Source organism: Tripterygium wilfordii, chromosome 6 (assembly GCF_013401445.1).
Source record: "Tripterygium wilfordii isolate XIE 37 chromosome 6, ASM1340144v1, whole genome shotgun sequence".
NCBI lineage: Eukaryota > Viridiplantae > Streptophyta > Magnoliopsida > Celastrales > Celastraceae > Tripterygium > Tripterygium wilfordii.
In genome coordinates, this window is record NC_052237.1 from 8,689,745 (window position 1) to 8,703,924 (window position 14,180).

At 36.2% G+C, this 14,180-nt stretch overlaps 1 protein-coding gene and 1 non-coding gene across 2 annotated transcripts; both read left to right on the top strand.

Annotated features, from left to right (window-relative positions):
* Positions 1-2,896: 2,896 nt before the first annotated feature.
* Positions 2,897-3,006, top strand: LOC120001156. Its single transcript, XR_005468760.1, has one exon. It is a non-coding gene; the product is annotated as a small nucleolar RNA R71 (small nucleolar RNA).
* Positions 3,007-11,422: 8,416 nt separating this feature from the next.
* LOC120000041 lies at positions 11,423-13,810 on the top strand. The gene is made up of 5 exons (XM_038847912.1): positions 11,423-11,550; positions 11,903-12,070; positions 12,461-12,544; positions 12,707-12,850; positions 13,056-13,810. Exons 1-5 carry the CDS (start codon positions 11,467-11,469, stop codon positions 13,443-13,445), a joined length of 870 nt encoding a protein of 289 aa, XP_038703840.1. The 5' UTR covers positions 11,423-11,466; the 3' UTR covers positions 13,446-13,810.
* The last annotated feature ends 370 nt before the right edge of the window (positions 13,811-14,180 follow it).

Consider the following 14,180-nt stretch of genomic DNA (forward strand, 5'->3'; position numbering starts at 1 on the left):
TTAATTCTTTTTTCTCTGGATTGATTGCTTATTTCCTATTTTTATGCATGCCTGATCAACATCATAATTTTAGGAATTGTTAGTTAAACATATTCGGCTGACCATGACCCGGTGTTTGACGAAGTAACGAGAACTTGCGTAAGATCCAAGTTTTGGGAACATAGGACATAATTGATTGGGTAATAGACCATTATCCTAGATTGTGCAACTGTCGATTTCCTAGTGCTTATGCTTGTCTTAGGAAACTCTTAGGATAGACCAACCAAGACTCCTTTGATAAGAAAAGATCTTGCAACTGGACCAAAGTCAGGATCGTTGTTTAGGGAAATCTAATTGACTGCAGCTGGACCAAGGCCTTTCAATTGACATTGTTAGACTTTTAAATTGTGTGATTGCATATTAATCTGTGTGCACAGGTGGAGGTAGTTGGCAAGCCAAACCCAAGCTAGTTTTTCATCCATTGATATTTAGTTTAATTTTATTGCTAGATTAATATTAGAAGCATCTGAATTTAATTTACACTATTGTTGGTAGTTATAGTTGGTAATTAATACAGTTCTCGTGGATTCGACCCCTTTCACTATTATACTGTCAGTTGGCACGTACACTTGCGATTGGGATAAACCCGTCGGTATTGAGTTGCAAGTATTTCTTGCAATAAAAAGTATCGAACAACCATCAAATGGAAATTTTGTAGCTCGAGCTAATTTTACCCCTGTCCAATAGATCCTACAGGACACCAAATAAAGAAATATCGGGAATTATAGCTAAGCACCAAGTAAAGAAATAAAAAAATAGAATGAAAAAGAGCTTGGGTTGCCTCCCAAGAAGCGCTTTATTTAGCGTCTAGGCAAGACGTAGAGCAATGCATTCATTCAAGTGATGGACTTGGCAACATCATAGCCAACTTTAAGATATGGTTTGAGGCGATACACGTCAATTTTAAACTCTTTTTCCCTCTTCAAGTTTTGACTGTCAACAGCTCCATTGGGGTAGACTTGAGCAACTTGAAAAGGACCGTGCCTTCTTGAACGTAATTTTCATGGAAATAGCTTGAGCGTAGAGTTGTTCAAAAGGACTTTTTGGCTCGGAGAGAACTCTTTCGGTCCAATTGGCATGTCATGAGTGGGCAGCAATTTAAGTTTCAATTTAAGAGCTTGTTGTATGGAGGGCAAAACTCGTCTCTTAGGTGGCCCCAAAAGTTCAGTAGTTTGTCTCCATCTTCGTGACTGAGTTGGGGCAGAATTGAACATAGCTACCTTATTTAAAACATCATCACCAGCAGCTTGTATTAACTCTGGATGCTCTAGGTTGGTTTTTAGCTCATCATTGTCGACTTGAGAACCAAAATTGGTGTGTACAGGCTGCGTAATAATGTCCAACCGATTACTCTCCTCCATATCCTCGGTCTCTTCATGGCCTTGAATACTTGAAACTCTGATGACTCTCCTTGGACATTCATTGTTAACAAACCCTTCTTTACATCGATAATAGTGCCAACGGTTGCCAAGAATGGAGGACCCATGATGATGGGAACTTCTCGGCATTATTCCATATCAAGTATAATAAAATCCGTTAGAAGTATGAAACGATCCACTTTAACCAACACATCTTCAATAATTCCAAGTGAAATTTGACGGACCGATCCGCGAGTTGTATGCTTATTGGCATTGGTTGCATCTCTCCAACATCTAGTTGCTAAAAAACAGATAAAGGCATTAAGTTAACACTAGCACCCAAATCAATCAAAACTTTTTCAAATCATAAATTTCCAATAACACAAGGGATTGTAAAACTCTCTAGATCTTTCAACTTTGGTGGTAATTTATTGAGTAGAATAGCACTGCACTTTTCGTTTAGCATCACCCTCTCATGCTCCGCAAACTTCTTTTTATTAGTGCATATATCCTTGAGGAACTTGGCATATGAAGGAACTTGTTTAATTGCATCCAATAGCGGAATGTTGATGTGAACTTTCTTGAATAATTCCATAATGTCCAACATGTGTCTCTCTTTCTTTTGTTTATGGAACACTTGAGGAAAAGGTAGAGGAGGTATGTAAACTCTCTCCTTCAATGGGGCAACCGGTGGTGCACTAGGAGGAATTAATTGGTCACTTTCCTCTTGAAAAGATGGAGGCACAACTGCTGTATCTTTAACTCTCTCATTCCCCAAAATCACATCCTTATCTTTTCTACCATCTGATTTGCCGCTATGAAGAGTTCTAATTGCCTTGGCATGCTCCATACCTCTTGAATTAGTTTCGGTTTGACTCCTCTCATTCACCACATCAGTTAGCTGTCCCAATTGTATATATAATTTCTGAATTGAAGCTTGAGTAACTTGCATGAATTGGGCAAATATATCTTCAAGGCAAGACTTCTTCGGCTTGGTTGGTTGCTCAAACTGTGGAATTATTGAGGACTATCCTAACTGATTTGTCCACGAAAAATTTGGGTGATCTCTCCAACCTGGATTGTACATGTTAGAGTAAGGATTGTAGCCAACTCTATTTTGTGAACATATTCAGGATGCAGTCTCCTCTTGCCATACGAGATTGTGTGAACATGTTTCAATAGTATGCATAGTGCTAGAACACATAGCACATACCTCTTTCTTTCCAGCTAGTAGCTTCAGCTCATGTCTCAATTTTGCCACTTCAGCTTCAAGAAAGGAGTTGGAATTAATCTCGTAAACACCTCGCCGTTTAGGGGCTGCTACTTTCTCTACTAAATCTATGTCTCATTGTTGTGAATTCAGGCACATGGGCTCAAATATTTCAGTGGCTTCAGCTAAAGTCTTCATTAACAAACTTCCTCCAACCGAAGCGTCTATGGTTTGACGAGTTTGAGGTGTCAATCCTTCGTAGAAAAATTGTACCTTCTCATATTCATTAAAACCATGGTGAGGGCAGTGTATAAACAAGTCATTGTACCGATCCCAACATTCATAGAATGGTTCACCTTCATTTTTGAGCAAAGTTATAGATCTCCCTCTTCAAAGCATTGGTTTTCTGAGCTGGAAAAAACTTAAGGAGAAACTTTTTAACCAGCTCATCCCATGTATTGATTGATCGAGGAGGAAGGGAATTAAGCCATGCTTTTGCTTTGTCTTTCAATGAAAACGGGGAGAGACGGAGTCTCACTTGTTCATCAGAAATCCCTGTGTAGTGAAAAGTGGAACATAAATCAAAGAATTCTTTCACATGAAGATAAGGATCATTATTACCATCCCCTCTGAACATATTTAATATCTAAATGTGTTGAAGCTTCAACTCAAATTGTCCAGTTGCTAGAGCAAGAATAATACATGATGGGGCATTGTATGCATGCAATTGGTGCTGTATAGTCACCAAGAAGTCTTCTTTCGGGGTGTTCTTGTTCAGCCATGTCTTCCTTAATTGTCTCTTTGTTAAGCTTGTCTCTGTCTTCTCTTTGCTTCCTTCTTATATTCCGAAGTTTACACTCAATCTCAAGTTCAAATTCAATCAGCTTGTCTCCTCTTTGTCGAATACCAGTCATCAACAAAAATCTGTTTGTTGCCTGATTTGGCTCGAGCTATAGAATTTTGACTCGAGCTAAAACGCACTGATTCTACAACCTGAAGACAAAAAAAAATGAACAAAATTAAAATTAAGTAAAACACGAATAATTAATCGAATTGAATAACACAATCCCTGGCGAAAGCGCCAAAAACTTGATAGTAATTTTCGATCGCTTAAAATAAGCAAACAAAAATCCCAAATTAAAATACTCGCAAGTGCACAAGACCGTAGTAGAATATGTTATGCAAGAACGAGGTCGAACCACAAGGATTGGACAAACAATACGATTAACTAGTATACTAAACCTAGCAAAAGAAACAACTCTTGAGAGATGGTTGATTGTAGATAGCAAACAATGAAATCAAAGTAACGAATTAAAGAAAACACGAAATTGTTGATTTTGATTGTGAAAGCAAATTTATGAAAGCACTAGGACAATGAATCCATCTTAATAATCCTATCTAGTTGTTGATTACCTCACCTTTAATCCACTCAATCGATGTTGTTGGCGAATCCACTAGGGCGTGAATTACTTATGGTATCTAGGCTAATTCGTTTATCCTAACATGCAATTTGGTTATGGTATCTAACTCAAATATGAACATGCAAGATGTCCTCAAGTGCAAGAATTCATTAACATGCCACCCTAGGAGTATGGTATCTGATGTGAAATATTCGCAAGCGGACAAAATCGCACAAGTAATAAAGAGTGAATAGAGTATCGTCCCACAAGGATGTTTTGGCAATTTCAAATCAATGACAAAATAAGCAATTAGCACACTAAAATGGCAAGCGAATTGTTGATTTGGTTTTTACCTAATGCTAAACAAGTAAATTGAAAGAGTACTGAGTAAATGACACTTAAATGATTAACAAAGCAACAAACCAGAAATTTTGTTTCAAGCAAAGTAAATACTAAGGTTCCTAATTTCACCACTTCTTATCCAACTAAACTCCATTGATTCATTAATTCTCACTTCTCAATTTAGTTGTTGACAATAGATTTCCCAAATTATTCAATGTTCTATTCCTAGATACACTGAAAGTATTTTCAATAGAATCCCTGTTATTCTTAACATTCGGTTTCATATCAAAAATCCCTTAAGCATAACGGAAATCAATTAATGATTGCATAAGTTTTGAACCTATATTCCTATGGTTCATACAACTTATGTCTTCTATGGACTCTTGCAACCCTAGGTTTATCCTTCCGGTTTCAACCTAGACTAGAAATCATTCAAATGGTGATCAAGCATTTGAAAGCAATAAGCATATCCACAGAAAATCAACAACATAAAAAGAGATTCAAGAACAAGAAACCAATTTCATTTAATCTTCAAAGAAGGGTTCCATTAGGACCCTTAGTTAGAGGATTAGTTCCTCATAACTAAGGAATACAATACAAAATCAGAAATGACAGTCATTAAATACAAGACTAAAGAGAAAAGAAGGAAAAACCCCTTAACCCCCTTGCGCTTGCAACAATGGTTGCTGTAGAGAGGTCTCCCCAAAACCCTAGGTTTTGCTCCAAAGGTCCAAAGGTCCCCAAAAACCCTAGAAATCTAAGCTTATATACCCTCATAACTCTTCAGTCGTTCTATCTAATAAGTCTGTGCCGTTTTGAGTGGGACCAGTTGGATTTAGAGTGAGATCGTCATTTTGCAAATCTTCAGAATCCTTGCGCGATTCTGGCCGATCGATCGGACTTCTCTTCTGTCTGATTCTGCTTTCTTGACGTCCGATCGATCGGACCATCAGGCCGATCGATCGGATTTTCTCTCTGTCTTCACTTCTTGGCTCTTTTCTCTCCAACTTGCTCCTTTTCTTTCATATTCACCCTTACACCTGAATTACACAATTAAACACTCTTTAGGCATAAATAATCCAAAATAACTCTAAAACAATGCAAGATTTCATGTAAAATGATGCACAATTATATGAATCTAATTGGCATATCAGTATCTACCCTAGGCGTTCCCAATTCCTAATCACAATAAGCTGGTCTCAAACCCCGTATGGTATCTATGTGAGCTTGCATCAAATTACTTAATTGAAAACTTAGTTGGTGGCCAATCATCCAAGCAATCAAACAAGTATATAGCACAGTGATTAGAAATCCAACATCAAAAGAGCAATCAAAGATAAGAACAATAAACAAACTAGAGAATCCTATTAAGACTTCATCACGCCCTAGCAAAAGCGTTTAGTTACACATAGTCATGAATGAAAACCACAAGAAAGGTTGGAGAACACCCTAGAAAAGTCAGTTGAATATCTGAGTGTCTAAACCTCTGAACGTCTCTGAGAATCCTCTGAAGTCCTCCTTAAATAGCCCTTTCAAACCCTAAACTTCCTCTACAACAAATACTAAAACTCCAAGGAAACTTACCCTTGGTTTCCAAAACAATAAACCCAACAAAGAGGGAAGAGGTTGACTTCTTCTTTGATTAGGAAAATGCACTGCTGGATGTGTCAAACGTTTTTCTCATGTTCCGCCCTTCATAAAAATCTCCAAAAATATATGTAAATTGAAGCTTGATGTCTTAACTTTCCAGGGCTATCTCACACTTCTCTAGCAAAATTTTGTGGAATCTTTTAGACCCACTTCTTCACAGATAGCGCAGTTCTGCCGACATCATATTTCAGGTCAACTTTTCTTCAAATTCTGGGTTAATTGGCTTCACCAAAAATTCTAAAAATATTCTCCAATATTCTTCAAGGTCTTAGCTTCATTCTCCAATTAACGGTTCTTCAAAATACTCAAAATCGACCGTTTTCCATAAAAAACCACCCAAGTGCTCGAGAAAACTAAAAATGAGAAAAAAAAAAGTAATAAATCCTTTTTAAAACCAATCCTCTAACAAAAACCAAGTTTAAAGAATACTAAAATGAGATAATATATAGACTTATCAAGGACCCGTGCTTCAAAATAGCCACGGAATTGAGCATTCCGTGGGTAATTTGAATAGCCATGGACACATTCCGTGGCTATTTCCGTGATGTTTAAATAATTTTGTACATATTCATTTTGTTTCTCTTGCTTTTCTTTAAATAATTTGTTAAGGTTAATTTAGTTTGGCGGGGCTCAGTTTCGTGATGTTTAATTTTTTCCTTTTAATTGAAACCTTGTTGTATGGAAGAATACATTTGACCATTTGTTCCATTCCTCATACTTATTGTCAACAGAACTGGAATTAAACTGATGGCAAGTTTGTTTTACTCTTGCTTATTGGTCTATGATGAAACTCATATTGCATACGGGGATTATAGAGATAGAGGAGAAAAGGATAAAGGATATGGAGGAATCTGAGAAAGAATAGCGATAGCTTTTTAATTTAAGAAACATTTTCATTTGGCAGGAGTGTTAAATGAAGAATAAAAGCTAGTTGTCACTTGTGTGACCTTTATACTTTTAACCGTTGAAATTCGGTGACTTTATGTGCTTTTAACTATATCCCTGTCGACCACTTATTGAGTGATTTTTTTCAGATATCGGGTGACCATTTGAGCGAGTGTACTCATAATCCCTCGAGTCGAGTGCTTAATATCAGGCGTGGTGTCACGCAGAGTGCCATCAAAGCATACTTCTCCCCATGCCACAACTTCATTACCATCTTCGATCAATTCCCTTCGCCCTGCCAACCAGTCACATCCCCCCAGTGATATCCCCCATGACCCCCCAGTTGTATCCCCCACACTCATATCCCCCCGAGACCTATCCCCCTCCGTTATTGCTTGCATCCAGCTCGCAGGTCCCGCCAATGGACACGCAGGGGGTCAGTTTTGGCTCCAAAGAGTTCATATGACCACACTCCAACTCATCATAAGTGGATCTTCTTTTCATTACTTGTCATGCATTAATTACTTAAATATATCCTTATAAATATGTTCTTAATTATTTTTTATTTTTAGATTCGATCCTTATAGTGTTCACAAAAAGATGGGTATGATCCTCAGGAGCGAGTACGAATGGCCTACAAATACATGGAAGGATATTCCTGATGAGGGAAATATATTTCATTGGGAAGAGTTTGAGGTTAGTATAAGGTACCTGACAAATATTGTCTCTTTTAATTAATATATACACTTATCGTTGCTAACTATTATTTTTGGAGTCATTACATTTTTGCAGAAGAGATATACATGCGACCCCGACTGTTAAGCTGAGATTTGAAAGTGTGGAAAAAGAAGAATGCACAATTATTGAGGGGGATGATGCAAAATGTGAGACAAGAGGAAGACGATGGAACATGGATATTCGAGGAAGCACGAAATGAGCTTCGGAGAAAGTGGACGGAGCCATCTTACATGAGCAAGAAAGAGCATGCGAAGCAAAATCGAGCATCTAAGACTGGTGGGTGCACCAATATTCTACTCCACACTGGAGCTATCGCGATAAATTGGTAAATTTTATAATTTTAAATGAATTTCACATTTATAGTTATTTATCTGCTTCGGAATCAGTGTCTTTCAAGTTATATTGTAGAGAGAAGAACTTGGTCGGGATCCTACCCAACCCGAGATTTTTCATCATACCCATCAGAAAAAGGGTACTGGAGAATTTGTTGATGCAAAAGGTGAGACAAGAGGAAGACGATGGAACATGAATATCCGAGGGAGCACGAAATGAGCTTCGGAGAAAGTGGGTGGAGCCATCTTACATGAGCAAGAGGGAGCAAACGAAGCAGAATCAAGCATCTGACACTGGTGGGTGCACCAATACTGGTGGTTCTGCTCCACATTGCAGCTATCGCGATAAATTGATAAATTTTATAATTTTAAATGAATTTCACATTTATAGTTATTTATTTGCTTCGGAATCAGTGTCTTTCAAGTTATATTATAGAGAGAAGAACTTGGTCGGGATCCTACCCAACCCGAGATTTTTCGTCATACCCATCAGAAAAAGGGTACTGGAGAATTTCTTGATGCACGGTCAGCTAAAACATATGTAAGTAATATAAATTTTATTAAATTTAAATATTAATTTATATATAAAAGTCATTATTAATTTTTAATATTTACACATGCTGACTATGAGAAGATAAAAGAAGCTTCGACCTCCAAAGGGTCGCCGGTCGATGATGATTCCATCTTCTTTCAAGCTAGTAAGGGAATCAATAAAAAAAGCCTTGCCTACGGTTATGGAGATGAGGCGTGTTTTATGCGTTGTACATTTGCCTATAGTGGTAGATCCTCTAGATCGCAGTCTCAATATATCGACCAGGAGATAGGAAAGCGCATGGCTCGGATGAACTCCAAGTTACTTGATAAGATTGCGGCCATGCAAGAGGAGGCAGATCAGAAGGCAGGAGGAGGCGGCCCGGAGGCAAGAGGAGGCAACCCAGATGCAGGAGGCGACCCAGATGCAGGCAGAGGCTGCCAAGATGCGCGCGGAGGCGACCTGGATTCTGCGAGTGGCATGTGAGAGGGTTGAGCGACAAGACCAAATAATGCAGCAAATCTTTACTCGGTTTGGGATGCAACCGCGAGGTAATGATGCCGACAAGAATGTATATCATAATCTAGAGGCCGTTGGAAGGCAGCGTGGTATGGATATACATAATATTAGGTCAACATATATCGTTTTGATGAACATTATTTGCACCCCATTTTTTACTAAGTACACCCCACTCTAGTGTGTTTTTAAAGGGTTAACAGAGTGTACTTAGTATAAAACGGGGTGCAAATAATATTCGTCTATGGTTTTTTGTCCATATCAATACCCTTTTGGATAGACCAATTTATATGCTATGAAAAGGCATATTTGAAAGAATTATTCTTTTGAAGCGTTTTCTTCAAAGATATGCACTAAGTATTATATATTCTATTAGAGAATTAAATATAAATATATGATATCGAGAAATGGGTCGGCCAAATAGTAATGCTAGCTGTGTCGGGAATTCACAAGTGTTTGGAGTCACACACCGAATAAGTATAAGTTAAATTTAAAACCAACAATCTAGAATCTCTACTTATTGAACTTTCATAGGCAAACATATATGCTTTTTGTCCATATCAATACCCTTTTTAACATACCAATTTATATGCTATGAAAAGGCATATTTCAAAGAATTATTCTTTTGAAGTTTTATTTTGAATGATACGCACTAAGTATTATATATTCTATTAGAGAATTAAATATAAATATATGATATCAATAAATGGGTCGGTCAAATAATAATCCTCTCTAAATTCTTCTCCCCAACAAGATGTATTTTAAAACTTTTTTTTTATTTGTGTCATATTTTTCACGTTTATTTGGATTCATCGACCTCTCTATAACTTTTGTTTGATTTGAAATGCTATATATATATATATATAGCATTTCAAATCAAACAAAACTTATATATATATATATATATATCCCCACCTCAGTTGTCTATCAATTAGTTCATCTTAGCTCTACAAGTTATGAGGTTGTTAATTTTTCCTTTGTTGGCTTTGCTCTTCCTTATCAATTCTCAAATTTCAGCTCTAAACCATGAAGAATCAGATACTTTGTCGACTATAGAGGTAATTAAAGACACTTCATCTACCTCTTACTTAGTAATTATTATTTTCACAGATTTTATTTTACTTCTTGCAATTTCATAAATATTTTGTGTTTTTCTTTTTCTTTTCACTTCTTCTAATTTGGTAGATGTTGATTAATTGAACGTTTAATTCTTGTATATAGAGCACAGATGGAGATCTAATTGATTGTGTTGATAAAAGAAAACAACTATATTTTGATCGCCCTCTTCTGAGAGACCACAAAATGAAGGTATTAAATATATATATTTTAAATATTTTTTTGCAAATCTCAAATATGTTAAATGATGCTACTTGGTTATCAAACAAACAGAGAGTGTCAAAAGAATTTCTAAAGAGAAACAAAGAGCGGTTGAAGAAAAACATCAATATTCCATCTCAAATTTGGTCGAGAAATAGGACTAGGCTAGTCTAGTCCGACTAGCTGTCCTAAATAGGGCTGTTACTGGTATGGTAAATTATCCATTGGTATACCATTACCGATAAATTGGTTACCGAAAATAACAGAAGATTGGTATATCATTACCAATTATTCGGTACGGTAAATTTACCGATGATTTCGGTAACGGTAACGGTAAGCAAAGTTCAAAACCGGTAAATTTCCCGATTACCGACATATATATTAAATATATATTAATATTATTTTTAGTTTTAGTTTTAGTTTTAGTTTTATTTAATTATGACAATTAGATTGATCTAATTTAATCTAGACCAATGATTATTTTTAGGATTATCATTTATATATCATTAGTAGCAATTTCATTAACTTTAAAGCAATGTTTGTTACATAACAAAATGTTTTGCTGGTATTGATTACATGTTTTTCTTCTCCTCTTTTATCTTTATTTATCTTGTTTCTTCTGGCATTCCTGTTTGGAGTTTAAAACACTTCGGATACTAAAAATATTAGAAATTAATGAAATGAACGATTTTCCGTTATAGATTGTTGGAATAATGTTATGTGAATTCTCCTTTCTTTTTTTCTCCGATTGATAGGTCTTTTCTCTTATTCACATATAGCACAATGATCACTCTCATTAATCTATAATTTTTATTATTGGTATTGTAGGCAAGATGAAAGTGTTGTAGTCTCATACAATGACTATTAAGCACAATGCTACTTGATGCATTTTTTTTCTTCTCTTTTTTAAGTAGGTTTTAAGAATTGGTAAATTTACCAATTACCGGCTTACCATTACCGATCGATCGGTATACCGACCATCGGTATACCGACTCTTCCGGTAACGGTAACGGTAACATTTTTTGAGTTACCGAAAGAATTGGTATGGTAACGGTATTCCGTGTTTGGTAACGGTAACCGTACCAATAACAGCCCTAGTCCTAAAGGTACTATTCCAATACAACGACGAACCACAACTGGCGATGTTATGAGAGCAAATTCTATGTCTGAAGTCCAAAAGAACCGACAAGCTTCTTATCATCAGTTTCGTCGTGCATCTGAAAGCCACGAGGTACTTCTAGTTATTTACTTTCTTTTTTGGGTAACCGAAAATAATACTATACAAGTTTGTCATTTAGACATATGATATAGGCCTATATCCGGGCCGTCAGACCCAAATGCACACAAATTTCCTATCTCGTGAATCAAAACTCAATGCGTGACCACAAGTGGACTTCTCCAAGTGAGAATCGAACTCACGACATTTCGAGTTCATACGGTTTGGTCTTAAAGAGATTTACCACTACACTATCACCCAAGTGGCTCTTCTAATTATTTACACCTTAAAGACATTAAGATTTTTAACAGTTAGATCGATTATATTTTCACTCTTATATATATGAATTTTGCATGTATGGTTATAGCATGCAATAGCAATTTATGAACCATCAGAGGGAGTACTTGGAGCATCGGCAAGTATAAACTTGTGGCGGCCATTAGTTGAGAGAGGTGGCAAAGAATATAGTGCTGCTCAAATTCGAATCATGTCAGGAACAAAGGAAGATTTTGATGCTATTGAAGTTGGATGGCATGTTAGTCTTACTCTACATAAATGAATTAATTTATCATATTATCGTGTATGCATAAATCGGACTTTCTTAATTAGTCTGACATTTCAGTCCAACTACGATATCATGTACTTTGGACCATCCTCAGACCTGCACGTATTTATTTCAAAAAATAATCTCGCCTCCTCTACTCGAACCTATAACATCTTTAGTTTGGAAAAATGAGTATATAAGTGGCAAGCCAATCTAGAGGAGGCAAGATTATTTTCTTGAAATAAATAGGTGTGGGTATGATGAGGGTCCAAAGCGCACAATACTCTGGATTGAAATGCTAAGGTAAGAAAGTCCGAATTCTACATTCACAATTATCATAAATTGGAACTTGCTAAAAAATTTCATGTGTCCTCTTGTTAGGTCTTCCCATGGTTCTATGGTGATAATGACGATGATGATGATGCCAATGGTGATGGCAATACAAGATTTTTCATTTCCTGGACTGTAAGCTCACAATCAAAACCATTTTGTAATTTGTATCACCATATATATATATGGAAATGTTTTTTAAAAATTAATCAAAACCATTTTGTAATTTGTATCACCATATATATATATGGAAATGTTTTTTAAAAATTAATTTAATTTAGTTAATTTTTTATGTAGAATAATTCGTACCGAAGGTCATGCTACAATGATGAATGTGAAGGATTTGTTATGGAAAGCGATAAAATAGCCTTAGGAAGTGTACTTAGGCCAATATCATCATATGATGGTGGACAATACGATTTGAATGTTGGTCTTTGGAAGGTAATAGATTATTATAATTTAGTACTTTTTTCCATTTTTTAATCTAACAAAAAAATTTAATTATTAATAGGAGTTTATGTAAATATAATATGAACGATTTTTCTTAAAGACTAGTATACACAAGCTCAAATTTTTTAAAATAAAGGCTTTAATGATAATGATGACAATGAATAAGCTAATTAATATAATTTCTTCCTAAAATAAGGATTCCGAGTCAAAAAGGTGGTGGTTGTCGTATAATTATACGAATGTGGGTTATTGGCCAGAAGAGTTATTTACTCACTTGAGAACATCCGGCAGAAAAGTAGAATGGGGTGGTGAGATCTTCAACAGGAAGATCCACAACAGACACACGTCCACAGAGATGGGTTCTGGCCAATTTGCAAAAGAGGAATATGGCAGAGCAGCTTATTTTAAAGAACTAAAGGTTCTTGTCGGAGGTACTGACCCTGGTTGGATTTTGCCTCGAAGTGTTACAGGATTGACGAGCAACCCCAATTGCTACAGCATCAAGCCTCACACTGACATTGATGGCTTTGGCAATGGTGGCTTCTTCTACGGGGGTCCAGGCAGCGGCTCTCCTTCCTGTGTTTGAGTTAATGAAATTGTATAATAAATAATGAATGTGAAAGCATTGTTGTGTTGTTTTTTTTTTGATAATCGAGCTAGAACGACATCATACATGGTTACCCTTTGCACAATCAATAGATCCTAAATTCAGACTGTCAGGCCATGCGCATATGAGTTTCTGAGCATCACTCCAAATTTTTCAATAAATTTACAATTTCGACTTTGGAGAATCAGTTATGTATGCTTCTCTTCTTCAATAACATTAATCATGAATAAATTATTTATATATATATAAATAAAATAATTATTATATATATCGTATTCTCTTGACCTTCCACGTCGCTTATATATTTCCAAATTAAACCTTCTCGTAAGGTTCCTTCTGAATTCTGGAAGTCACTCCTGCTGCCATTCATTTTCCGACCACTATGGTCTTTACTTCCAAACCCCCTTTGTCTACCACGAGACCCAGAAGATGATCCATCAAAATCATCATCAAAGGAGCTCCCATTACCTCTCTTCCCATTACATCTCAATTGAACATTCCTGCTAAAGTTAAAATCACTGTGACCATTAAATTTGTTTTGTTTCCCCTGCTACCAGGTTCTATATTTTTCTTTCGAGAGACCTATTTCCCCGAGAATGGAGGTACTAAACATCAGATTCTAAGCCATAAAAGGAACTACCAGAACGCCGTCCTTTCCGTTCCCTGGACCTAAAATCATTCTCTGAGTCCGATTCAAACCCACATTCTTCATCT